At 47.9% G+C, this 27,012-nt stretch overlaps 1 protein-coding gene and 1 long non-coding RNA gene across 3 annotated transcripts; one reads left to right on the top strand and one right to left on the bottom strand.

Moving 5' to 3' along the window:
* Positions 1–8,244: 8,244 nt before the first annotated feature.
* On the bottom strand, positions 8,245–16,633 carry LOC125395584 (uncharacterized). Of its 2 annotated transcripts, XR_015736282.1 has the most exons (3): positions 15,833–16,633; positions 13,684–15,108; positions 8,245–9,281 (listed from the first exon to the last, which is right to left on the bottom strand). It is a non-coding gene; the product is annotated as an uncharacterized LOC125395584 (long non-coding RNA). The 2 variants fall into 2 exon arrangements; XR_007230602.3 differs by lacking the exon at positions 8,245–9,281 and having other exon boundaries at positions 12,875–15,108.
* Positions 16,619–20,693, top strand: Tmem86a (transmembrane protein 86A). Its single transcript, XM_048427021.3, has 3 exons — positions 16,619–16,750; positions 18,801–19,065; positions 19,387–20,693. Exons 1-3 carry the CDS (start codon positions 16,730–16,732, stop codon positions 19,821–19,823), a joined length of 723 nt encoding a protein of 240 aa, XP_048282978.3. The 5' UTR covers positions 16,619–16,729; the 3' UTR covers positions 19,824–20,693.
* The last annotated feature ends 6,319 nt before the right edge of the window (positions 20,694–27,012 follow it).

The raw sequence follows: 27,012 nt of genomic DNA, 5'->3' as shown, positions 1-27,012 counted from the left end.
TTATTATTATTATTATTATTATTATTATTATTATTATTATTATTTTGACACAGGATCTCTCTGCACAGTTCAGGCTGACCTTGAACTGTCTCTCCTCCTGTCCCAACCTCCCGAGTGCTGGGATTTCAGACCTGGGCTACCATCTGCTATTCTCACCCACTATGGAGACTATAGTTTAATTGAGAGCAGATAACAAAACAGTATAATTAATTTATCTCAGAATTACAACTTGAGATGACATCTTCATGAGTCGACATATTGAAGGCAGTGGCTGTGATACTGTCCTAAAACAAGTGAAGTCACGAGTAAGGTGACTTAGGGAAGTCATTGAGCGTCATAGAGAGTTAGTTACTGTACATACATGGATGAATTCAACCTCCTCTGATAAACACAGTACATAACCTTCAGCAAACAGCTCAATTCTCCACAACAAACACTTCCCCACCAGTTGGAGTCTCATTCAGCACAGAATGGCTGCAAACTCACTGCGTAGCTGAGTGTGACCCTGAACTTCATGATTTTCCTGCCTCCATCTCCCCAGAGCTGGAATTACAGGTGTGTGCCACCATGCCAGGCTTACGTGGTACAGGAGATCAAACCCTAGGATTTATGTACTCTAAGTAAGTAACTTACCAATTCAGCTACATCTTTGCCTCCAATAACCACAAACATTCTATTTTTTTAAATAATTTTTACTGATATTTATTGAGCTCTACATTTTTCTCTGTTCCCCTCCCTGCCTCTCCTCTCCCCCATTCAACCCTCCCCCAAGGTCCCCACACACCCAGTTTACTCAGGAGATCTTGTCTTTTTCTACTTTCTACTTCCCATGTAGATTAGATCTATGTAAGTCTCTCTTAGTGTCCACATTGTTGTCTAAATTCTCTGGGATTGTGGTTTGTAGGCTGGCTTTCTTTGCTTTATGTTTGAAAACCACCTATGAGTGAGTACATGTGATAATTGTTTCTCTGTGTCTGGGTTACCTCACTCAAAATAATGTTTTCTGGCTCCAACCATCATGACTTGATGTAAACCCACTTATCTCTCAAGGAAAGCGAGATGCTATCACAATGGGCATTAAAGTTTCTGCATGGAAATTTGGGAGAGAGATAAATATTCAGTCCATTATAGAAACCCAACATTATGATAGTTTACAGAACATATAGACTTAAACTTTTTAAAAAAGATTTTTAAAATTTATAAAACACACACACACACACACACACAAACACACACAATGGGTATGTGCTTATAACTGTAGTACTTTCAGAGGCCAGGAGATGGTGTCTAGCTCTGTGGAGCTGAAGTACAGGTAATGTGAGCAGTCCAGTGTGGGTACTGGGAATGACCTTGGGTCTCCTGGAGGGTGGTGTGTGCTCTTGACTGTTGCACCAGCTCCCTAGTTGCAACTTCAACACACTTAGGAGCGCATGACCTGTGAACCCTCAGTTCTTTTCCTTTCTTGACCAGGGTGCACTGTCAGTTGGCACCTTATCTACCGCTTTCTTTTTCACAGTTCCTCAGTCGATGAGGAATTTTGCGGAAAAAGGCCAATTAAAGAATTATTTGGCATTTCTGACTTTCTGTTTCCTCATTTATGACCAAGGGCAAGTCTCTTAGCTGGCTTTGTAAGGCCTTTGTCAGTTCCTCATCTGTAAAAAGTAGATAATGATAGACCCTATGTCGTAAAAGTATTGTGAAAACTCAAAGGGGAAATGCAAGCCAAGCAAATGGCATGCTGTCTGGCATACAACAAATGCTGGGAAATCGTCACTGTTACGGACATAGAAAGAAGAGATTGCAGAAAATTAATTGAAATGGGAATATGATTTTTAAATGCTTAATGGGGCCGGAGAGATTGGTTAGCAGTTAAGAGCAAGTGCTACTCTTGCAGAGGACCTGGCTTGTTCCCAGAACCTAAGCTGCTGACTCCCAGCTACCAGTTGCTAGCTCCAGCTCCAGGGGATCTGATGTCCTCCTCTGACCTCCAGTGACCTCTTCTGGCATGCACATGACAGTATGCATACTCATACAGGCACACACACAAATTTAAAAATATTATGCTTAAGTAAAGCTTTCAGACAGTCATTAATCAGATGAATTAAGGTTCTTCAAAGTTGTCACAAAAGCATAAACTCTTTTCGGAGCGTAATTTGACAGTTTATCTGGAGAGTAATTTATGATTCACAAATATAATGATGCCCTAGTCAACTTACTTCCAGAGATCTGTACTAAGAAAGCAATTTTAAAAAAGCAGACATTGTGGCATATGCCTGTAATTCCAGCCCTGAGAAGAACGAGGCAGGAGGATGGCAAATTTGAGGTCAGCCTGAGAGAGGGAGAGAGTGAAAAAAAAAAAAAAAGTAGGAGAGAAAGCAATAAAGACAAGGATCGATTCCTGTGATGTTTGCTGTTGCCTTTTTAAATAGGAAAACAACTTGCATACCCACAAGTATGGTTATATTAAATAAGCTATCATAAATTTACATTTTAAAGCCTGATATATGTGTGTGAAACCATTGGAAGAAATATACTAAACCTTTCCAACTGTGATTATCACTGGACTGTGGTCTTAGAGGTGGCCTCTGATATATTATTTATGCTTTTCTCTATTTGCCAAACTTTTCATGATAAATATGCTATGTTCACAAGCAGAATTAATATCAGCAGAGAGAAAACTGTTTCCAGTAAGCTGTTGAAAAGGGTTTCACAGAGATGCCACCAGTGTAGTAAAGTGACATCCCTTCTAATCTTCTTAGTTCTTTAAACATTTTATTAACATGGATTCATTATACAGGATAGTGGATTTCATTATGGTATTTCCATGCACGTCTACAAAGTATCTTCATATTTTCCCCATCCCCCTTTCTCGTCTCCCTCTCCCTCCCACTACCTAACTAGTTTGTCTATTTTTATGTCTTTTATTCTTACTTGGTGAACCAATGTATTTAATTAGGGTATCTTGTGGGATCATGGGCAATTCAGCAGTGGCTGTACTGTTGAATACGTCTTTTCCTCCCCAGTAACCACTGATTGTCTATTGATCCACAGGGATGGGTGGAGCCTTGTGAGACCCTCTCGGCTCAATGATGGAATGTTGATGATTCCAGTCTTACACGCTGTCACAGATGCTTAGAGTTCAAGAGCCATCCCTGGAAGACAGATGGAGATAATATGCTACAACGCAATGCTCCTTCTTCTGGCTCTAACATATCTAACTCATCTCTTGTCCATTTGGCAGAAAATAGCAATAGCCTCAGATGCACCAATCATGGGCTTTCAGTCAGGTCACATGGTCTGAATGGTCTCCTGTGGATGGGGCTTCAAATCCACATAGAAAGCACTTGGTTACGCCAATAACAGTCATGCCACCAGTCACTGCACCAGTGGGCTTGTCTGCAGCGTGTCATACAGTCAATGTACAGCTGACCGTTCTACTGGTCTCTCCACAGGAAGCGTACACTCCACCTGGAGAACCCGTATTTGCAGAGCTATGGGCACACCAGTCCTTTGGATAAGTCACTGTCAATTCTGTGAAAATCTTCTGAAATCATGACCTTTCTCCCTTCTATAGTACCCCACCAGAGTATAAACCTGACTTTTCCTGTTGGGCAACTGGATACCTCCACTGACCCCAACACACACCATGAAGCCATGGTGGGGAAAGGATTCAGTCAAGTCTTTGTTCTCCCAGCCAAAATCTACATAAAATTGTCCCCCACAAACCTTCTTTATTGACAGTAGTCACTGATGAGAAAGGAGCCTCATACAGGAGGTAACATGTCTGCTCTAACAGCAGACTCAGGAAGGTGAAATCTACTGGTCTTCTGCTCTGACTTAACAGGCTAATAATATTCTGTGTTACCCTTTACCTTGATTTCAACTAATATAGGATCAAAAATCCAGAACATTAACTGTCTATACAGGAAAAAGATCTGAGTCCCTAAAACTAGCTTCAGAGAGAAAAATCCTCACCTAGACACCCTGCTGGAGTCAAAAGCAGGGTCCCCAGAAGAGATTCCTTTATCCAACCAGCTAGACGCTAATGCAAATCAAGCCCGCAGGTTAGTATAGCTACCAAAGCTGTGTTCTCAGCTGCAGGGGAACCTCACAGCCATGCCCCCTCTGAGACATAAGGTGCCTCCTTGCCAGATCCACAGGTTTCTTGTGGCTCTGTGAACATGCATGCTTGATACTATTGTTGCTGCCTATGGTACTGCTAGCTTGTCTGTATGCCCATATAAACTGAAAGTTTTGTGGACATCACCCCCCACCCCCCGTTTTTCTTTTATACCCTTAGCCTTAGGCGCTTATCCCTTACCCTGATGCTTTATGCTTTATGTCCCTGTGCTTCTTCCTTCTTTCATCTTCCCCCCAAGACATAAAGAAACATACAGGGAAAACGTGCCTGAGTCAGTCAGTTTGTTCTACCCCTCAGATCCTGTTCAAGCCAGTTTCCCTCGTCGCAGAAGTCCTGTTCTGACCCCTGGGAGAGGGCTGAGGCGGTGCTCAGTAACTCTCGATACTTGTCTTCCCTCTCTGTTCAGCATTTTTGCATACTTGATCCACTGCTAAGAACGACTGTGGGCAATTCTTCCTCAGCAGCCCGCACGACGCCTTCCAGCACTCTAAAAGTCAGTTAGTTCTCCGGGAGGAAGCTTCTAGCACAGCTTCAGCTGGATGTCTCTGTCCTGTCCGCTGGTGTCTTCAGCAAAAGGGCCTTAGCAGCCGGTTTCAGTGGGTGACCAACAGTGGTGGCAACAGCCTATGTGTTTGGAGGACTTTTCCTCAGAGGCTTCCCTGGCCAACAACTTGTCGGAGGTAGCCCACTTCTGGAACTGGGATTTTCACTTAAGGATCTTACGGGTTCTTGGAAATCACGCTGTTCATTTATGCTGGGCACCTCAATTTAAACCCTCCGTTTAAAAAGTTTAAGTAGTTTAGCTATTTATTTGTACAAATGTGTGTATGTCATAGGCATGTGTGGGTGTCAGAGGACAACTTGGAAGATGTGTTTTTTTTTTTTTTCACCACGTGGGTTTTGGGGAATCAAATGCAGGTCATTAGGCTTGGTGACAAATATATTTTACCCATGAAGTCATCTCTCCAGCCCTCCTCCTCTTTCTCCTCCTCCTTCTTCTGTCTTACATTTATTTTTTATTTTGAATGTTATAGCTAAAATTTTAGCTTTTTATTTTGTTTGACAGGGTTTCTCTGTGCAGCAGAACTAGCTGTACTGAAACTTACTGTGTAGACCAGGCTGGCCCCGAACTCACAGAGATCCACTTGTCCCTGCCTTCTCAGTGCTGGGACTAAAGGTGTGCGCCACCACCACTCGGCTTTAGCTCCTTAGTTCTTATGTGGGTCTCCTTTGGTTGGATCTAGAAACCCAGTAAAGACAAGAACTAATTTGTTTACTTTTTGAGACAGGGTCTCACTATGTAGTCCTAACTGGCCTAGAACTCATTATGTAGACCAGGCTGGCCTAGAATTCACAGAGATCCTTTTGCCTCTGCCTTCTAAGTGCTGGGATTTTTTCCCTAAAGACAGGGTCTCACTTTGTAGCCTTGGCTGACCTAGCATTACCACACCTGAATTGATTTTATTTATTTATTTTTTTTGAGACAAAGCCTTAAGCTCAGGCTAGCTTAGAATTTGCTACGAGCCCATGGTTCCCCTGCCTCCACTTCAAGTGGATAACAGAATAAGACAGTCATCTTTCTTGATATCAGAGTTGATTAGCAAGAGAGTTCTCCCTCAAATCAACAGAAGGATTTAATATCCTAGACCACATCCCTGATTGTTCAGGGTCTTGCTTCTGGCGATGGGTAACTCAGATCTCACTAGATTGCTACACTGTTCCTTTGGCAGAAACACAGATGCCAAAACTTTCTGATGCCCTTGTTTTAACTGCTGTGGCTTATTGGATTAAAACTTTTGACTGTGAAACAAGTTAAGTATCAGTTTTTAAGGATTAATTTCTTCACGAGAGACAGAACAAGCAACACCTATCCTCATATGATCCTTGTGGATGTACTTTTCACCTGTAAAATTTCAGATTTCAATCGAGACAATTCAGAGGCCCCTTCTCTGGATAACTATGTTGACAGGAAAGTAAGGATGTGTGGAACTCAGCTTGCATCCCTGGTCATGTTCTACGCTGGAGCACAGACGGGTCATACAAACGCAGCAGCCAGTTCCTGTCTATTTCTCTATCACATGTCAACCTGGAGCCACGTCTTTTTCTTTCCAGGGAGACTCAGCTCTCCCTCATTGGACAGAAGTTCCTCTGAGGCCCACCATAACTGTGCGTCCTTTCAGAGAGGTGCTGCCATTTTCTGGACAATCAACAGTCTTCGTTCTCAAAGTGGATGCAGCAGAGATTTTAAAATTTACATTAAGGCTAGTGTGTGTGTGTGTGTGTGTGTGTGTGTGTGTGTGTGTGTGTGTGTAAAGGTGAGAACCTGAGTCTGGGTAGAAGGCCAGAAGAGAGAGGGCTTAGAGTTACAGGTAGTTGTGAGCTACCTGGTTGGGAACTGAACTCAGACTTTCTGGAAGAGCAGCAAGTGATCTTAAGCACTGATCTCTTCTGTGATATTTTATTTTATTATATTTTCCCTAAAGACAGAGTCTTACTATGTAGACCTGGTTGGCTTGGAACTCTCTCTATGTAGACCAGGTTGGCCCTGAACTCACAGTGACCTGCCTGTCTCTACCTCTGAGTACTGGGATTAAAGGTGTGCACCAACAAACCCAGAAAGAAAAAAAGAGTTTTTAAAAATTAATTTTAAAAGTATAGGGAGATCTCACAGCAATATCCAAGGAAGTGGCCAAATACGATGCCTTTATACTTTTAAAATAAAGGATTACGCTGGGTGGTCGTGGCACATGCCTTTAATCCCAGCAGTTGGGAGGCAGATGTGAGTTTGAGGCCAGCCTGGTCTACAGAGCTAGTTCCAGGACAGTCAAGGCTATACAGAGAGAAATACTGTCTCCCCGCCCCCAAAACAAAACAAAACAAAACAAACAAACAAAAACAAAGAATTATATCTGACCTTGGAGTAAATTCTGTGGGTGTTTCCAGTAAATCCACAGAACAAGAGGGTGTTAAAGCTGGTGGAAAGGAAGTATAATTTCAAAGCATTTGTTTATTTGGTTCCAGAGAGGCCCCAGTTTTCAGACTCTGATGACCAAAGCCATTTTTCATCAGGGAATGAGAGGGACTTTCCTCTCAAAAGAATATGGCTTACTGAGTGCAAGAAAAGACAGGGCAAAGGGTCCTGTAGCTATCGTTTCTAATTGATTTCAGCTGGAAACAATCAAGATATCCACTTGGCAATTTTGGAGCTACCACATCTTTAATCCGTGTCCTGGATAGTTTTATATCAAGTTGACACAGGCTAGAGTCATATGAAAGGAGGGAACCTAAATTGAGAAAATGCTTCCGTAAGACCTGGCTTTAGGGCATTTTCTTAATTAGTGGCGGATGCGGAAGGGTCCAGTCCACTGTGGTTCCATTCTTGGGCTGGTGGTCCTGGGTTCTATAGGAAAGCAGGCTGAGCAAGCCATGATGAGCAAGCCAGTAAGTAACTCCCCTCCATGGCCTTGGCTCCCGCCTCCAGGTTCCCGCCCTGCTTGAGTTCCTGTCCTGACTTCCTTTGGTAATGAACAGGGCTGTGGAAGCAGAAGTCAAATAAACCCTTTGCTCCCCAGGTTACTTTTGGCCATGGTGTTTCATCACACCAGTGATAATCCTAACTCGGACAGGGGAAGGAACTTCTTAAAAATCTTTGGAATCGATCCCTCCACAACCTACTGCCATTGCTCCAAATGGGTCTTCTCCAGTAGAAGCTTCTGAATTGTTCTCTTTGCCTGCTGTCACGGACTGTGCTATCCCACAGACTTCTTTCCAACTGTGTCTGAGTAAATCTGTTGCAATATAATCCTCAAACCCACAGACTTCTTCCTGCTGTACTTTTTACCGCATTCCCTGGTACCCTAAGATGCAGACCTGTCTTGCCACTCGATCACACCTTTAGCTGTTAACACACATCTATAGCTGAGACTGGTACGCGTTATCCTTTAAACAGTCAGACATTCCTCTAGAAAACCTTTTCTCCTATCTCCCCTTGGCAAGCATTTTTTAAGAAGAATGTTTATTAATTATTTGAAAATTTTATGCAATTGTTTTGATCAGATTCACCCCTTCCATCCCCAGATCCACCCCCACCTCTCTATCTCCTCAAGTTTATTGCCCTTTTAAAAGTTATTATTAGTAAGCCATTGGATCCAATTTGTGTTGCCTCTGAGTGTGGTGCCATCCACTGTCCGTAGTACTGCAGTCCCGGGTAGGTAGGGGGTCATGAATCCCTTCCTTCCGTGCTAGAAGTGCTAGAATGTTTACTGACTTGATGTTGTGCAGGCAATCACAGCCCCTGTGAGCTGATCCTTTCTTTTGCTTGCAATTTATTTATACACTTATGTCTGTTGTCCTTAAACGATGTACCTTCTTGAAGACTTTGTTTTTGGGCAACCATTTAATCAGGGTTCACTGTATGTCAGGCCCTGAATGAGGTAAGAGCTTCTCCCAGAGTTCATTGCTTTTGCCCAGCTTCTGGCACATGCTTGCTGGATGAACAACACAGTGCATTATATAGCACAAAGCACCCCAAGTTGCATGAGCACATGACTAACTCGAGGGAACTTGTCAACACGCGGATGTCAGAGCTCCACCCTGAAGCTCTTGAGTCAGAAGCTTGTGGGGAAAATGTGGGCACCCAGGTGTTTAGTGAGCTTCCAAATGCTTCAGATGTGCCCCAGTTTGTGAATGTTGGGAAGTCATGCCTGCGCACTAGGAAAGGCCATCCTCAGCTCATTCCAGGCAGGCAGAAGCCCACCCTGAGTTCCAGCTCCCTTAAAAGAAGAAAAGTACAAAGTGTAAAAGACCAAGTTTGAGGAATTTTGTATTTCAATGCCTATGTGCTGCTTTCATTTAGTTCCTTTAAGAACTGTGCAAGGAAACTATTTACCTCCCCACTTAAAAAAAAACAAAACAAAAAAACCCCAAAAAAACCGAGGCCAGAGTCAGTCACTTGTCCAGGAGGAATGGCTGGTGCTAGAAATCGAAGCAGGAACTTCCGGCCTCTGACGCTGTCCCCGTGACACCTGGCTGCCGTCCCACACCTGCCGTAGCGAATGCCTCTCTTACGTGTGTCTGGTTTCCCACTGTCCTCAGGGACCCATGGCGTACCACTGCTGGTCTTGGTGGGGTTTCTACAGGCCTAGGAAAAATGGGGAAAGATAAGATAGACACTATTCTCATCACCGTGCCTCAGAAAATGGAGAATGTTATGGATTTTCTGCTGATGGCCAGAAAGGATACCAAATCAGTCAAAGAACAAGGGTAGTGTGAGATTCAAAGTTCAGTGCACCCGAAACCTTTATGTTCTGGTTACCACTGACAAGGAGAAGGCAGAGATACTGTAGCAGTCCCTTTGGCAGTGAAGGGACCGAAATGAACCAATCCTCCTAATTTGAAATGTATTAAAAATCTTGAAAAGTCAAAAGAAAGAAAAGGAGGGGAGGTTTAAACAAAGCCTTCGGAAACAAGCTTTATTGCCAGGTGGTGGTGGCGCACACCTTTAGTCCCAGCACTAGGGAGGCAGAGGTAGGTAGATTTCTGTGAGTTCGAGGCCAGCCTTGTCTGTAAGAGCTAGTTCCAGAGTTCCAGGACAGCTAAAACTGTCACACAGAGAAACCCTGTCTCGGGGAGGGGGGACTCCAAAATAAGCTTCATTGTAAAATGTTTTAAAAAGGGGCTAAATGTTCAGTTCTGGAAGATAGAGGGACGTGGAGACAGAGCTGAAGCCACCACCTTAATTAACCCCTGCCCTCTTCAGTTAGAGTCAAGGGGGTGTATGGTGAGAACTTCAGCACTTCCTCCTTTGGAGTTTCAACCCTATTGTAACACACGAATCTGACATGCTTCCAAGGTCTGTACTCCTCCGGATGGGAGACAGGAAGCTGGGCTGGAATAGGAAAGGGTTTGGGGAGGGCTGGGATAACATAAACAATTCCCTGACCTTTGCACAGCCCTGCCCCACCTCCTCCCAACCCCAGCCTCACTGTCTCTGTCCACTGTTCTGATCAGATCTGTGGAGAGAGAAGTGTCAGCCTCCCCAGCTGGACTGGGGGCGCCACGGCGACAGGGAAGCTCTGTTGTGTTCGTGTCAGCATCTAGAGGCAACCTGTTTTGGTGTAAGTGCTCAGCGAGTGCCATTTGTAGGCCTGACTGAAGAAGGAGCAGCCACATTGGAACAAGAATAGCTAGAGAAGTGGTCTGTGCAGGGGGAGAGTGTGTGGGCAGTCTGTTCTTCCCTATTGTCCCAAATAATTCAGAGTCCCAGGTCTTAAGGAGTGGGATCTCCTGTTTCCCCCCTAAGGCAATCTTCTTATTCAACCCCTGAGACACTGCCTTCTTCCTCCTAGCTTTCCAGCACTGGGGTAGGAGAACCCTAAAGTAAGCCCCAGCCACTGAAGGATCTAATGGGGTGCGTGAGATTGAGGGGGCTGGGATGACAAAAGCACTCGAGGGCTGCTGAGAAGGCTCGGGGGTAAAGCGGCTTGCTGCTGAGCCTGAAGAGCTGTGTTCAAAGCCCAGGATCCACATGATGGAAGCAGAGAGGAAGGGAGGAAAGAATTGACTTTTAGAACTTGTTCTCTAACCTCTACATGTGTGTTATGACACACCACACACACACACACACACACACACACACACACACACACACGAGAGAGAAAGAGAGAAAGAGAGAGAGAGAGAGAGAGAGAGAGAGAGAGAGAGAGAGAGAACAGATTTCAGAGACCCTGGAATTCTGGAAGTTTCGGTGCTGGTGTTAATCCCACATAATCGTCTGGAAGAGAGGGATTCCCCCTGGGGAACATTCCCAGAAGACCCTTCAGCTGATAAATTCTAGTTATAAAAATTTACTTGGATTTTAAGGCCCAATGATGCCCTTGTCAATGAACTCCTCTGAAAGCTGGATATGGAACATGTGTTAACAAACTTCCTTTCAGAAAAAAAAAGAGAGAGATCAATAGATTTGACAAAGGCACGCAGAAAATGAAGAGCCAAGCCCAGAGTCCAATCACAGAGCCCAGAACATCTTTGTTGAGACCACCCTTGATTCCACATATTAATTTCTAACTGTATCAAAATTCAGCCCTCCAGGAGGGTCCAGAAAGGAGTTCTGATAGATTCTTTGGTCCCAAACCATGGATTACATTGTGAACTCCAGGGTTCACCTCCCTGCCTCCATGACACAGGCATTCTGGAATGGATGCTCTCAGATGATTTGATATTCCTAGGTCAGCTCCTGGAAGCAGAGAGGGAAGGAATGTGTGTGCGTGCGTGTGTGCGTGTGTGTGTGTGTGTGTGTGCATGCAAAGTCTCACACAGACCTTGGGGCATGGAACATAATTTGGAATGGGGATGGGTAGTGGTTCACTTCTTTGAAGCTTCTGCTACTGCAAAGGAGAAGTAAAGCCATCATCCGTCACCTTTTCTGGATGGAGTTAACCAAGTCACAGTCCCATGTTATCTCTGGGTGGCATAGCATCTGGGTGTGCCTGTCTCTTTCCTTGTGAGTGCACTTGTATCTGAGCATAGCAGAGCTTACCGGCCACATGTTTACCTGTGTTTGTCTCTTTACAGGTTTTCTTTTGTATGCCATTCCCCTAAATATCATAGTTCCTCAGAGCTTGGCTTGGTGCTTCTTTTCTGCTCTATCAAGACTCTCCACGGGCTAGTCACATTCAGCTCGCTGTCAGTACGGCTATTACTTACGCACTTGATCCCAGTCCAAAGCCCAGGAAACCACTGGCTGTGACTTGCAAGTCTTTACTCGAAGGTCTTTACTTCTGGTCTGTGCTCTAGATCGGTGTCTAGTGCCTTCCAAACACCCCCTCCACCCCCCCCTCCGTTTGGCTGGCACACATTTATCTCTCTTAAAAAAAAAACAAACCTATCACTTGGGTCAGGCATGATGGTACCTGCCTTTAATCCCAGCACTGGGGAAGCAGAGGCAAGTGGATCTTTGGAAGCCAGTCTAGTCAATATAGTGAGTTACAACACAGTGAGGCCCTGTCTCAAAAACAAACAAGCACATAATCAAACCACCCCGACAACCTGACCAACCCGGTCTCACATACTTGTATCATAGTTTCATGTCACATCCTGGTGACACTTCTGATATTTCTTCCCCAGATCTTCAGGTTAAGTGGGAGGGTAACAGGAGCGAAGCCGAAGATTCTATTTTGGTTTGTTTGCTTTTCTGAGACAGGCTTTCTTTCTGTAGCCTTCCTGCATTGTTGGAACTCACTGTGTAGACCAGGCAGGCCTCGAACTCATAGAGATCCACCCACCTGTCTCTGCCTCCTGAGTGCTGGGATTAAAGGTATGTGCCACCACCGCCTGACTGGGGTGAAGATCTTAAAGCTGGTTAGGTGTGCTCTGGGGAGTCTGGACCAGACTTAGAGAGCCAGGACTAACCAGAGAAGTTAATAGCAGAAAACAATTGTCATCGACTGGCCTAAGTCCAAACTCCCTAGTAGAACCTTAAAGATCCTCCCTGACTTGGCTCCTCTTATTTCTTCCCCAGTTTCCCTAGTTCACAGCATCATTCTCCCTCTCCCAGGCTACAGGTTTGTCCCCGATTCCATGGGTCTCTCGTGCTGTTCTGTGCATATCTGACTCCATCTTCCTGGAGGGTTGTACTCATTGGTGCTTGCTCAATGAAGGCTAACTTATTCTTCTAGATTAAGCCCCATCTTCCTCTACCACGACAGGTACAATGAATCACTCTGATGTCTTCAGTTGTCACATACATTCATACTTTAATTATTGTCATCATTTTTTTTTCCTTGAGACTGTGCTGACCATACTGGTCTTGACTCTGAGGGTTCAAGGCACCCTTCCACATCAGCTTCCTGAGCATCTGGGACTACAGGTATGTGACACCACACCCGGCTTCATAGCGCAATTACTGTGGTTGCTCCACCACCTGTTTGTTTGACTCGTCCGCTCGCAGTCAGCTGTGCACTCCATGAGCTCACAGGCTGTTTTCGACTCAATGTTTCTCACTCTGGCATCTAACACGAGAGCCGGCACATATGCAGGCACACTTTATATATTTCTCAGTGGAACGAATCAGTGCATGAAATGAAAATTGAATAAAAAATATATTACCCATATGAACAAAATTAGGATACATCGTCTCTTTGAGGGAAAGCACGCTTTTCAGGGTCTGCATCAGTGACGGCCCAATATCTAGAGGATTGAACTGAAGAGAATCGTTCCCTACCTGTAGAGGCGTGGGTAGATCTGCCAAACTGTTGATAATTCTTAAGTTCCCTTTTCCTTCTTGGAGTTGCAGAATTTCCAATAAAATTGAATGCCCACTGAACAGGGAAGGAAATTTTTGGCAAAGACTAGGAGTGGGAGCTAAATTTGCACAGTTGCTGCTCCAGTGTCTAGGGTCAGGAAGTTATAGCTGGGGTAAAGAAACACGGGAGAGGTAAGGTAATGAAGGATGGAAAGAGCCCTATCTTTCCTGTGCTTGCTAAAGACTTTACAGGAATCCAAATGCCCCTATTTTTCTTCCTTCTATGGTTCTTTCTGCTCACCTGTCACGGTGCTGAGAGGTGTCATTTAGCACACAGCCACAGGATCTTAAGGAAGTCAGAAGTCATGGGCAGTCACTCTAGTATCCATCTTAGGTCAGACCGGTTTAATTAACCACCTGAAGAGGGACTTCTGGCCATCGGGCATTTTGTCTTCAAAGATAAGATTAGGGCAGGGCAGAAATTCAGTTAGTTCAAGCAGGCAGAGAAAGATGAGGATTAGGTAACAAAACCAGTCATTGGTCCAGAGGCACACTGCCAAAGCCTGAGGTTTGAGGACGACAGCCCGAGTTAGCCAGGGAGGAGCACGTCCTCTAGAAATGCGGATTCTCAGCCTGGTCCAATGGACCTTGTTCATGTATTCCTCCCACTCCGATAGGCCTCTGACGGCTGAACTTAACTAGAAGGGGTGTTTCTGGCCAGCACTATGCTTAAGTCTAAGGCTTGGACTCCCAGGGCAGAGAGAAGGACCAAGAACGGATCTGGGCAGCAGGTCTCTGTGAATTCAAGTCCAGCCTTGCCTACAGAGTTCCAGGTCAGCCAGAGCTATACAGTGCAACTCTTCTCAAAACAAAACAGCAATAACAATAGGAGCTCTAAATGATAGGAGGATAGATTGAGAAACAGCGTGGAGGAACGATGCCATGGTTCTGCGGGCAACTATTTATGAAGTTACTTTGCCCACTGGTAGTACTATTCTGTGAGTGACATTTCTAGGCTTTATGCTTTTCTGTATATTTAGGTATTTTTAATATGAAGCTTATGAAAACTGGTGAATTAGCAGGGCCAAGGTAGGGAAATGACATGTTTTTAAAAACACTTCTCAAGTAATTCTGGTTGGCCCCAGGTTTTGCGAACCACTAATAAAGTTTACATTCTCGGGGGCTGGAGAGATGGCTCATGGGTAGCAGCAGTACATACTGTTCTTGCAGAGGACCCGAGTTCTGTTCCAGGCATTCCAGGCAACTCACAGATGCCCATAATACCCCCTCCAGGGAGTTCTGACAACTCTGACCTCAACTGCACTCACTCCATCCCACCCCCCGGGGAGAAATCCTTTTAAAAGTTTACACTTTCATTTTTAGAATTTGGCAAACTGGGGTCCAGAGAAACAAAAACACTTTGACTTGACAATTCCCCTATGTGACAGGGACGGTTTGGCCTGAAACTGAAAGGTATGTCATGATTTTATAACTTGTTCATGGGGAACGGAGGCTCCAAGGGCAGAGTGGCGTGTGACCAGTTACAACCCCAGTGAGCCCCAGGAAAGGGGGGGCATAGGGAGGCATTGTCCATGTTGCTTTCAGTTTGGAGCTCTTCCCCAGCAACACACACTTCCCCAGCAACATATGGTGCATATGAAAGCCACGGGGACAGCTGTTCTCTTCTCTCACTCTGAAAGGTAGGTGGTCTCCTCAAAGCTCCTAACTGGAAAAAACCAGACCATGAATTAGCCTAGAGATCAGGTGAGCGACTCCCCTTTCCCAAACCTTGTCTGTCATCCTTCATGGACCCTATCTGAAATTTCAGGTCACAATTTCAGGTTAACAATGTCACAAAAAGAGGGCTGTCTAGTTCCAGGACAGGCTCCAAAGCTACAGAGAAACCCAGTCTCAAAAAAACAAAACAAAAAAAAGAGGACTGTCCTCCTCTGAGGGGGTTAGGTCAGTAGTTCGGGGCTTAGGGATAGCTGGGGAACGGTTGGAGGGGAAACAAAGAGAATGACTGTGGGTAGGGATAACTCGAGAGGCATCTTGTGTCTCCTCCAGGACGGCAGGGGCCTGGTAAGCCCATCTCGGGAAGCTGCCAGTGTTCCTCCTCTTCCCAACAGCCAAGGCCACAGTTAAAGCTCTGCGTATATCACAGACCGCATACCTAGCCTGCGGAATTTGGAAAGCTCTATTTCCATGAAATCTCCTAGACAGACTTGTATTTCCCGACACCAGCAATCTTTCCCCTTCCTCATCCTATACAACAGGTCTGGACTGGGCAGGTCTTAGAGGTCACCCACTCATTTTACAGATGAGGAAATTTAGGCTAGAGAGGGCAAAGGCCATGGGATCTCTAGCGCTGCAATCCGTTAGACTCCCTGCCAATCCGTCCAGTTTTGAGCAATACTTCTAAACACGCTCGAGCCCACCAGGATTACTACCGTTTACACTGGACTTCTGGCAATCAGTTCACATTCCTTTGGGTCCTTAAGCACGCTCAGGTTTGCCTGCCATTCCTGCTTTGCTCTTGTCTGTGTCACTGTTGTTCCGGCTGTGAGGGGTGTGTGACCAAGGCAATCTAGTACCTGTTGCCTTTATGGGGCCCACACACAGGCCGCTGCTTTCTTTCATCCGCGGCTTTAATAGTAGGTGAAGAATGGTGGTCAACCCCACAGTTGACGTCCGTAGCAGCACTGGTTCAGTGCACTTAATGCAACTACGATTCTGTATAGTTTATGTACATTGTGTTCCGGAATGAGTATCTCTTCCCATGCTGAAAGTTGAGTGTCTCCTGACTCTCCCGTGACCACTGGGATCTGTGACTACACTATTAAAGCCGTGTCTTATTGGAATTGCGTCCGCCTAGACTGCCTGTTTAAAGGCTGACGAGAATCTGTCTTTGCTTTTTGTTCCGGAGTTAAGAGAGGATGCATCTCGCGGTGCTCCCAGGGCAGTGATGTGCTTGTTTCGTTAGCCACGCTGGCTCCTTAGCCGTGGGGGTCGCGGTCACGTTCCGGGATGCCCTGGCACGCCTCCCAAAAGGGCGTGGCCTTGGGGCCCCGCCCACGCCCGGGGGTGGGAGGACCTCCTTTTCAGCGCCGAAACAGAGGGAGCCCAGCGGGCGCCGCCAGACGGACTCCGCCCATCCGAGGTTCCGGCGCGCTCATTGGCTGGAAATGTGGTGACGTCGTACGGTTTACAGACAGTACTCCGAGCGCCCGGCGCGCGGGAGGTATTGTACTTCACCCGGCTTTGTTCCTTCGTCTGCTCACCTGGCCCTGGGTGCGTCCCGGCGGTGCATTCCGGAGCGGGTGCCAGCCGCCGGCGCCGCCGCCGCCATGGTGTCCCCGGTCACTGTGGTGAGTGCGCGAGCGCGCGCGCCGCGGCCGGAGCTCCCCCGGGCCTGGGACGAGTCAGCGGCCAGCCGGGCCGCCTGGGGAGCCGAGGAAGCTGGTGCCCCTCCTGGGGAATCGCGGCTGTCACGGTCCCTTGCTGCTCACTCACGCGGCACTCCTCCTTCTAGCGCCCCCCGTCTGCCCGCGGGAGGGAGGAAAACATTGTGCACGTGACTCGGAAGCGTGACTTTGTTGATCCATGTGTGTCTGGAGCGGGTCTGCGGGTCTTGGCCTGGGACTGGACGCAGCAGGCCTCTGGGTTCGGCATGGTGGGACCTCAGAGAAGCGTTCGAGAGGGTGTGTGTGTCGGAGCGGGTGGGGGGGGGTGGGGGGAAGACTTCTTGAGAATCCTGCCCCAAGTTCGTTTCCTCGTTATCTTGTAGGCGCAGGAGGCGACGCCTCAGTCTAAGCAATATTGTTAAGGCGCTAGGTGACAGTGGACCGCTCTCTATTGGCTTGACCTCCTTTTCAAACTTTAACTCTAACCTTTGTCTTGTCTCCCCATCCTTCTAAGGCTGGCTTCTCTGCCGTGATTTCACCACCTACTGCTAGTTTCTTCTAGAAAATAATGAATCTGGGCAATGAGGGAAGAGCAAAATTGACGTTCCGAGGGCTGACAGGTGGAGCTGGGCATCCCTGCGGGGCTCCTCCCTCAACTATGCTCTCAGCCTGACTATTCCTGATAAGGGTGGGAATGGGAAGGGAGTGTCAACTCTGCTCTCGTCTCTCACTTCTGACAGAAAAAGAGCAGGTTATTCTCTGGACCCACTGTATGTATCTTCTCTACCCATCCCCAGTCGCATCAGGTACCGGATTGCCTGGGTCTCTGAGTGTGTCCTCACAATCCTGTGTAGAATAGCTTGCTCACCCAGCCAGAGCACTTTCCCTGGAGTTTGGGGTCTATAGGGAACCCCAGCTGCTCCAATTCACCCCCAATTCGTCCTCCAATTCACCTGAACTAGCAAACCCAAGAGGAGCTTCAGGAGATCATAGAACATCTGCAGACTCTCTTCCCCCATCTCGGACTGTGCCTGCAGTGGCCTTGAGTAAAACCTTTCTTTAGCTGCCCTCCCCCTAATCCAACTGAGACCCAGTCAGCTGCGCCAACTTCCCTCTCTCAGTTCCCCATCTCCTCCCAGCCTGTCTGCTGGCTCCAGATCAGAAGCTGGGACAAGAAGCTCTCCCCACCCCCCTTCCTGTCTTTAGTGCCTCAAGTTGCTCTTGTTCTCTGGGAAAAGAAATGGCCAGCCCCCCCCCCCTCCCTAGCCAAGGAAATCTTTGGTGTTTCAAGCACTGTTTATTGCTCTCAATACAAATCTATTTCTCCTCCCAGCGTCCCAAGCACCTCTCTTTGTCCTTGATGCCACCTTTAGTCTAACACAGGTATAGTGGAAGCTGAGGGGCAGACTGGGCAGGACGGAAAGCCCGTGGGGCAGAGGTACTGTCTGTCACTCTTCTACATTCCTGGCCCTCACCTGGTGTTGCCAGGGCTCTAAGCTTGAATCCTGGCTCCAAAGCTGGGATCATGAGTTAGTCAGTCAGTGTGTTTCTGTGCTTTCTCTCTGACAGTGCTCCAATCCCACACAGCTGGGAGCTGAGGACACTGACGCTGACCACTGGGCGCGGTGCTGAGGGACCCCTCTAGGAGTGGTGGGGTGGAAGCCAGAAGAGAGCAGCACTAGGTTGTAGAAGGGGGTATCCTAATATTCACTGGTAGTCCCGTGAATGACTATTCTGGCCCAGCCCCAGGGCCGAGAGTGGACGAGAGTGACGGGACAGTGGAGCCCTTGCCTGTCCTGGTAAATGGAGCCTCAGGATGATAATGACTCTGTTCACATCCTGCTGACTGGTTGGAGCCGGACAGGCTAGGTTTCTCTGTCAGTCCTCCCTGTTCTGAGCCGTAAAGGGCTAGTGTATGCACTGTAGCCTGGGGGAAAGGTGCTGGGTTGTACACCCCACCGTGGGCTCCTGTGCTGCCCACCTCTGAGTGTTGCCCTTGTCCTCTCTCTTCCAGGTGAAGAGTGAGGGACCCAAACTGGTGCCCTTCTTTAAGGCCACCTGCGTGTATTTTGTGCTCTGGCTGCCCTCATCCAGTCCATCGTGGGTCAGTGCCCTTATCAAGTGCCTGCCCATCTTCTGCCTCTGGCTTTTCCTTCTGGCCCATGGCTTCAGATTCCTGCTGGCCCACCCCAGTGCCTCCCTCATCTTTGTGGGGCTCGTCTTCTCTGCCGTGGGCGATGCCTTCCTCATCTGGCAGGACCACGGCTACTTTGAGTATGGTCAGTAGTAATAGGAGTTGCCTGGGAGGGTGCCTGGGGCTGGAGGAAACGGAGGGTCTTTGGGGTTGGGGTAGGGGAAGGCTTTGGAAGAAGGGACAGGGAGTTGGAGGGTTTCCGAGGCTGGGGACTTCGGTCTTCTGTTGGAGGAGGACCAGTTCTCTAAGGGAGCACGTGAGGGTGGATTTAAAACTATGGGTCTTCCTACACCCTCTTAGTCCCAGAGCAAAGCTGATGGGTTATCCCCAGTCCCATTCCCTTCACACAAGTACTCACTAGTCACCGAGCCTGCCTTTAGCATACTTTATCCCCTCTCGCTTCCAGGTCTCCTGATGTTTGCTGTGACGCACATCCTCTATGCTTCGGCCTTTGGCATGCGGCCACTGGCTCTCCGGACAGGTCTGGTGATTGCAGTGCTGTCTGTCTTGTGCTATGCCCTGCTCTACCCAGGACTGTCAGGTGCCTTCACCTACCTGGTAGGGGTCTATGTGGCCCTCATCAGCTTCATGGGCTGGAGAGCTATGGCAGGGTTGCGGCTGGTTGGGGCAGCCTGGCGATGGACGGAGCTGGCGGCCGGCAGCGGGGCCCTGCTTTTCATCATCTCAGACCTGACCATCGCTCTCAACAAGTTCCGCTTTCCTGTGCCCTACGCTCGGGCCCTCATCATGTCCACCTACTACGCTGCTCAGATGCTCATTGCCCTGTCAGCTGTCGAGAGTCGGGAGCCGGTGGAAGACTATCGGCTGAGCAAGTCCAACTGAAGGAGAGACTGGGGTCTGTTCACCTTCCTCCTGGGGCTGGAGCCCAGACTCTGGGAGTGTGCAGGAGCTGGATCAGCAGGCACTCCCTGGGAAAATTGGCAGGCAGGCGGCAAGGGGTAAGCAGGAGGCGCTCCCAGGAAAGCTGATAGTCCAGGAGAACACTGAGAGCTCAAAGAGGCAGCTTCATCCCCTTGCCTAATTCAGAGCAGCCCTCTCAGCGTCCCATCAGGACTGTCCGAGCCCTCCTGGAAGGCGATGGTGCTTTTTGACCCCTCATTTTTTTTTTTTCTAGTCAGAAGAGTGTGACTATCTCTTATCCCTAGGACCAATTGCCAAGCTCACCCTCTTCCACCTTTTCTCTCCCAAGATGACCCAGGACCAGAGCTTGAAGCTTCTTCCCCAGGCTCCCCGTTGGAAGATTGGTTGAAGGTGGATCTAGTTTTCCTTTGTCTAGCCTTGTTACTTTGCCGGACTCAGTCTTCAAGTGCTGAGTGGATGTCTTTCTATGAGGTGGTAGAGGGAGCTTCCTTCACAGGCCATTCCAGAGCTCAGGCCTCAGGCTCTGTCCCCAGGGCTAGGGTGAACCATGCCAAAGGAAGGGGCTGGTCCCAGCTATATGTCTTTGCCCTGCTGTCTGTAAAGGTCTTAAAGTAGTGGGCCTTGGAGAGCTCCTCAGGGGTGCTTAACCTGGCTCACAGCTGGGGGCCTCCCCCTAGCACACCATCAACCACGCTTTCTTCCTGCCCTGGGAGTAAGTTCCGACAATTTGGGGTCTTAAGACCCAAGGCACAGTCAATGCAAGGGGAGTAAGGGTGGGGTAACTCCACCCTTTACTGCCCGTATGAAAAAATAAAATAAAATTAAACTCAAGGGCTGTTGGCTTCCTAACTTGTCTGCCTGTGTGGCACGTGCCTGTGCTGGGCAGGGGTGGAGGCATGGTGCCAGGAGCCCTGGTTGTCCTCAGAGTCTGGGTCATAGTTGTCTCCTTGGCTTGGCTTGGCCATCTTGGCACCTAGCTGGCTCCCTGGCTGTGCTGACACTACTTGTTTCAGTGAGTCTCACTTCCCTGGTCGTGTGTGTGTGTGTGTGTGTGTGTGTGTGTGTGTGTGTGTGTGTGTGTATGTATACACCCCCCCCCCACGGTTAGAGGTCAAGAGAGTGGGGGATGGGTAGTGTCTTGCTTTTGTCTGCCCTTGTCCTTGACATAGTCCCCTGTGTATAGGTGCTTAGTTGTCTTGGTAACCCTTAACTATGCAGTTGCTGCATTACCCTCTCTCCTGTCCACAGGCCAGACCAACTGCTTCTCTAAGTGATGCAGACTTCTATTGTATCCTCTCCTCCTTGGACTCTGGGTTTAGTTGAACAGCAGAGAGGAATGGGATGAGATTTGCTGGTTCTTACTCTAGATCTGAAGCCCCAGCAGAACACTGTTCTGCCACACTCCAGAGGCATTCGGATTTTAACAGGCAGTACTTAGTCCTGAAGTAGAAAATATCGGTGGTGAATATACCATCGATATGTTTGCTGTATCTTTGGGGGACTGTAATATAGGAGAGGCAAGCCTCATGGGTGTTGAATAAATCTATGGCTTTCCAAACCTTTTTTTTTGAGGGGGGGGGGACAGGGAACAGTGCTAGGGATCATACCCAAGGCATTCCACGTGCTGAAATTATACTCTACCATTTATCTGTCTATTACTATGAAGCTTTTACAGAGACCTCTCATGGGGACAGAGAGCAAAGAAACATAGACTGAGAGGAGCAGGGCTCAGGGCATCATCATTTCCAGCCTCAAGTTTAAAATCCTTCAAGGAAGTTTTCTACCGTAAAACACATTTAAAACCAGCAAACTACATGAGCACTTCCGTGCTGCTTTGATGGGAGAGTGGCTGGATACTAAGGGAGCAAGGTCCTGATCCATTTACACTCTAGAATGCTGAACACAGACCCCGTGACGTAAAGAAATAGAAAGGAGGAGGATGGGGAGGAGGAAGGCAGCAGGATCTGGTCTGTGTGCTGAGGGGACGGTGAGTGTGTGTATGAAGGAGGAAGGGAAGCCCCAAGGTGATTCCATGTGTTGGCTGTGCTCATTCCTGGGGTTCCTGTTACACTGCACTCTGAGGAGCAAGGAGGGTGAGCTCCAGGCTGGAGCTTGCATGAGCTGCTCCACCATCTGAAGATGCTCCATGATCAAAGCTAGGCTTGACTTGCCATCTTTGAAAGATCAAAGCAAATGTTTTATTAGCACTCACGAAAGATCTGAAATTGCCGAATTTAGAGTTGCTACGTAGGAGCTGAGAACTGGTTCCCGTGTCTCCCGAGCTGGATTAGCTGTGTGTGAGGTCAAAAGCTACCATCTAGTCTTCTTTCTTCTTTTCTTCCAGGAATTGTGTTAGGCACTTCCTCATAACCCAGGAGGTGAGGAAACAGAAAGGTGGCTTGCCCCAGTTCACGTTCTAAAACCAACTGGAGTGACTGTCAGGGATCTCTGGTTGTGGCATGGAAGCTGGATCCACCACCTCCATCACCCATGCCCTCCTGGCTTAGTTCTGACACTGTTCAGAAGCCCTTCTGCAAGCATTATTCTCTTAGTGCCAGACACTTAGGTGAACGCTTGGGAGACTGGGATACCATCTTTCCCCCCAAAGAAGGAAATCTCTAACTGGCTGAATAAAGATCTGTAGCCATAGAGACCACAACCATGGAAGGGTATCACCACAGAAAACTTAAGGGAGTGATAGAACATGAAACTGGGGAGATAGGGAACGGGGTGGGGTGGGGTGCCTGGCCTGCTGCGATGTTAACATGGCGGTTGGGAGGAACTTGAATAACAAAGCCTGGCAGTTTGGCTTCACACTAGAGGGGTCACACTGCTAGCCCTGTAGCCGTGAAGACAGTAGACTGGATGAGAATGAGTACAGTATCGTCTCAAATATGTGCATCACAGGCAAAAGCAAGACAGGCATGTGTGAGAGCGGTGGTCCCCTTCACGCTTCCCCGTGTTTGAGACTCTCATCTGCCCTTACCCTGGGCCATCGATGCATATCAAAATCACTTGAAAAGATTTGTAAATATACAGACTTCTTCCAGATCTCTGCTGATAAATTGTGATGGGTCAGTCTGCTTTAAACCTGATGACCAGTATTCTTGTAAAAGGTGAGTCTCAGGCCATCAATGTGTGCTGTCCCAGTTTGGTAAGGAATCATGAACTCCCCACATCCGCAGAGGCCAGGAACAATGCATATGACATTGGTAAAATAGGAGAATATTTGTACTACTTCATGGTAGATCCAATAAAAAACAGCCCTAGCCAATTGAAGAGAGTGATTGACGGTTTGGGCCCCTGCCCTTTGGCAGGATGGATATGTCCTCCCTCCAGGCCATGCCTGGTGGTGTTCTTGCCATAGACAGTGAGCGTGCAGCCGCGGTGGTCCTTGCCTAGTGCATTCTTTAGCACCGTACAGAATCCACAGTTGTCCTTTAGTGTGCAGGTGGGGACGACCAGGGTGCATACACTGCTGGAAAGTGGTGCCGGATCTTAGAATTGACAGTGATGTTGACATCTCCCTTGTAAGACAGTCACCGTGAGCCATGGGTTCCCAAGGAAGGTGCCAGTCATGGTGTAGTTCTGGCCACAGAGCACCATGGATCAGAAAGCAGGGTGCATTGTGCCAGTCCGGCTGATAGGATTTGAGCTTGGGGCTCAAGTCCTCACTGCATAGGTGGGACGGGCAACTGTGAATTGCCCTCATGTTAGAGCTCAAAAGATACCCAGGAGGACGTGCTATTCTCAGATGTTAGCAATGATGAGAGCCTCAACTGTGTACTCTTTTTTGCCCCCCCCCCCATTCTTTCTCTGAAACAGTCTCACTATTGTACAATCTTGTGTAGACCAGGTTGGCCTCAAACTTCCATCCACCTGCCTCTGTCTCCCGACTGCTGGAACTAAAAGTGAGTACACAGTTCTCAAGGACTCTTGTGCACTCACAGTGCCCCACCCAACTCCAGGGTTTGACTAGCCAAAGCAGTCTCCCAGGCTTTTATGCTTTCCCAGACTGAGGGAATCTAGACGCCTTCTGCGTACCCACTTCTTGGATCCTGGTATTCTCAGCTCTTTACCCTGGCAGGGAACTCCTCCTCCTGACTTCCCCTGTGTCAGGTGAGCTTGTAGGCTGCCCTCTGCCCCATTTCCCCTCATTTCCAGCTTCCTGATGTTCTCTCTATCCCTTTGAACTTCACCACCGTTTTCCAGAGTCCCAGCCTTCTCCTCTACCCCGCCCTCTCTTTATAGCAGGCTTCCAATTGGCTCTGTAATCTTTCTCTCCCTCACTATTAACTGGGCACCTAAGGGCACCTTCCTACCTCCGTACCAGTCACACCGCTGAAAGAACCCACAAGATAACCTCTGCTGAGTTTCTCTAAGAGCTGTAAGTGATAACCAATCTTTACTCTTAATTCTCTGATCTTAATTCTTGGGTACCCTTTAGTGACCTTAGCTATAGTCCTCTTCACTATCAGGGCTTCCTGATCAGGCCTCCAATCCTGTATTCACTCTGGTCCTTATTGACAAGCCAGGTATCCTTGGAGTGCGGTGGTCACTGTCCCCCATCCATTTCATTTGGAGCCTCCAGTCTGCAGGAGCATTTCTTGCCATCTCACCACGCACTTGCTGCTGAAGACACCCTTAGCTGCAGTGAACCAGGTGGGGGCTACTTTTATCCCTCTTCAGGTGACATAGTGGGCATCACCATCTTCTTGGACATCAGGGTTATGGTTCCAGGTCAAAGTCATGGTGTTGGGATCCTCTTCAAACAGCCGTAGGTTTGCAGGAGGTCTGTCTGGAGAAACCTGGAAGAATTGGAGGTCTTTTAGCTACCCTGGGGAGAGTTGTGCCTTCACCCTAGCCTGTTAGAAGATGGAACCACACACTTTCCTTCTGTGGCTAGTAGGCACAGATATCCTGGAGTCAGAAAAGCCTGTTTGTGAAGTGTCACCTTGTCATTTACTAGCTTGTGACCTTTGGCAAGTTACATCTCTTTTATGATACCCATTGCTTCATTTGCTAAAGTAAGACTAACAATGGCTGCTTATTTTATGGCATTAAGAGATAACCAACCATATATATATATATATATATATATATATATATATCCATATAGTTAATAGCCAATAAAGGTTCATCTTTTTTTTTTTTTTTTTTGTTCTTGGGGCTGTTTAAAGCGTCCAGTCCTCTGTTAAGAGGTCACTCCAATTTTTAGTAGATTCCTCTGCATTGGTAGTTCCTGCCCTTCACCCTGTCGCCACTTCTTTTCCTGCACATTGTACTCTGTTTATGCCTCATATCTCAACAGATATGACCAACCACAGAATCTGAAGCAAGGCCTGTGCCCTAGGTCAGTGTCTCCAGGGCTTCAGGACTCTGAGATAAAAGGGGGAAACCCCCCCAATCAAACCAAACAAAACAACAAGCCTCTCTACCAATCTAAGGCTGATAAAGCCTTGCTTTGTGGAGTCAAAAAGGCCCACTGTCCATCTACCTACCGGCCAAGGTTGTGTCTTAGGTTGGTAAGTAGCAGTGGGGAGTGACGTTTTGTAGCGTGTGCAAGGATAGCAGCAGAAGGCCTCTGCCACCGCCCGTACCTGCCACAAGCATGCGGAAAGTATGTGATGATACCGTCCAGAGACCTCTGCCCACTGCCAGCACCTACCACATACATGTGGTCAGTTTGTAAGGACAGCAGTCCCCAGGCCTCTTACTGTACCTACTACTAGCATGTAGACATCATAGTGTGCCCCTCCAAGCTCATTCTGGAGCAAGGTCCGACACACTCCTTATTTTGGAGCAGTTGGTGCTGCTAATGGGAACTGGGGACAGTTTTTGCCCTCGGTGGTGGTATTCTCAGCCCTTGATGGTGATGCTGTCTTTCTGCCAGGTCATAGCAGGTAGTGAGCCTCGGGTGGTAGTAGGAGACAGCACAGTCCATCACCTGGGAAGCATTCGGAAGAAGGCTCTTCTCATTATCAAAGATTCTCCTTCTAGGCTTTAGGGATGGGGATCTGGTGAGTGGCAGAACTAGTCAGGAAGAATAGTGCCTACAACACCCAACTTGTTGCAAGAGCAGTGTGGGGAGCAGAATCAGGAACAGCCCAGGGAAGGCTGTGCAGGTGCGAGGGATGTCCCAGCACCCACCACTGTCTGTCTCTAGCTAGGTACCGAGATCAAACTTGGGGGCAACACAGGTAAGGCATGGATTGCTCTTCAGCTTTGAGCCTTCCCTCCAGAGCCAGTCCCTACCCCTTTTGTGGCTGTGGTACAGGCAAGATGTCTGGCTGCCCTGGAACGCTGGGAAATATTTACATTTTCATCTATGTCCCCCAGCAGGTAAAATCTTGGAAGGCAGGTCCTACATTTTATTTGTTTCTATATTCCTTACACCTCCAAGGCACACAGAGATACTAATTTGGCACAGTGTTTGTTTTGGATTTTTTCAAGCAAGGGGATTCCAAAGATTACTCTTGGCCTTGTCCAGGCATAAGAAGCATAGATGAATTTTCTTGATCAGGACATCACCATAGCTTTCTCTGTGGGATGAAGCCTCAGGGGAAAGGTTTGCAGTTGGGATGTTAGCCATGAACCTATAGTTCTGTGTCCACATCTGGTGAGCGTGTGACCTGGGTCCTCATATAACTCCTATAGGGTCTCCAACTCCAGCCTCACTGACAGCTTGGCTATGGAAGAAATACTTCTGCTTCCTGGCAAGAATTCCTGCTGTGTAGCAGGTATTAGAGATGGGCACATCCATGCACTTGCTCCACTCCTTGCTGCTTTCAACTCTCATCTCAAGGATGTAGCTGAATGGTGGGTCCCTTCTACAGGCTCACACCAGCCAAGGGAGATGTTTGAGTTAGAGGAATCAGTCATATTTTGGCCCTGGACCAGGCCAGGAGTTTCTAGGGCAGCACAGACATCCAGTTGCTCCCCAACTCATCCATGCTAACCCCATGGCTAGTTCTCACATTCAGCCTGGACCCTCATTTGAACCACTTCCACAGCAGCTTCCACAGGGAACACCCTCAATCCATAACTTGATTACTCAACAAGGTACCAGCTTAGTTATTTTCCTAACTCAGTAGTTTCAGTATCTTCAAAATTCGACACACCCTACACAGTCAACTCTCCTATGTTCAAA

Source organism: Myodes glareolus, chromosome 24 (assembly GCF_982192425.1).
Source record: "Myodes glareolus chromosome 24, mMyoGla1.1, whole genome shotgun sequence".
NCBI lineage: Eukaryota > Metazoa > Chordata > Mammalia > Rodentia > Cricetidae > Myodes > Myodes glareolus.
Note: the sequence above shows the minus strand (reverse complement) of the source record. Positions and strands in the feature narration are given on the sequence as shown.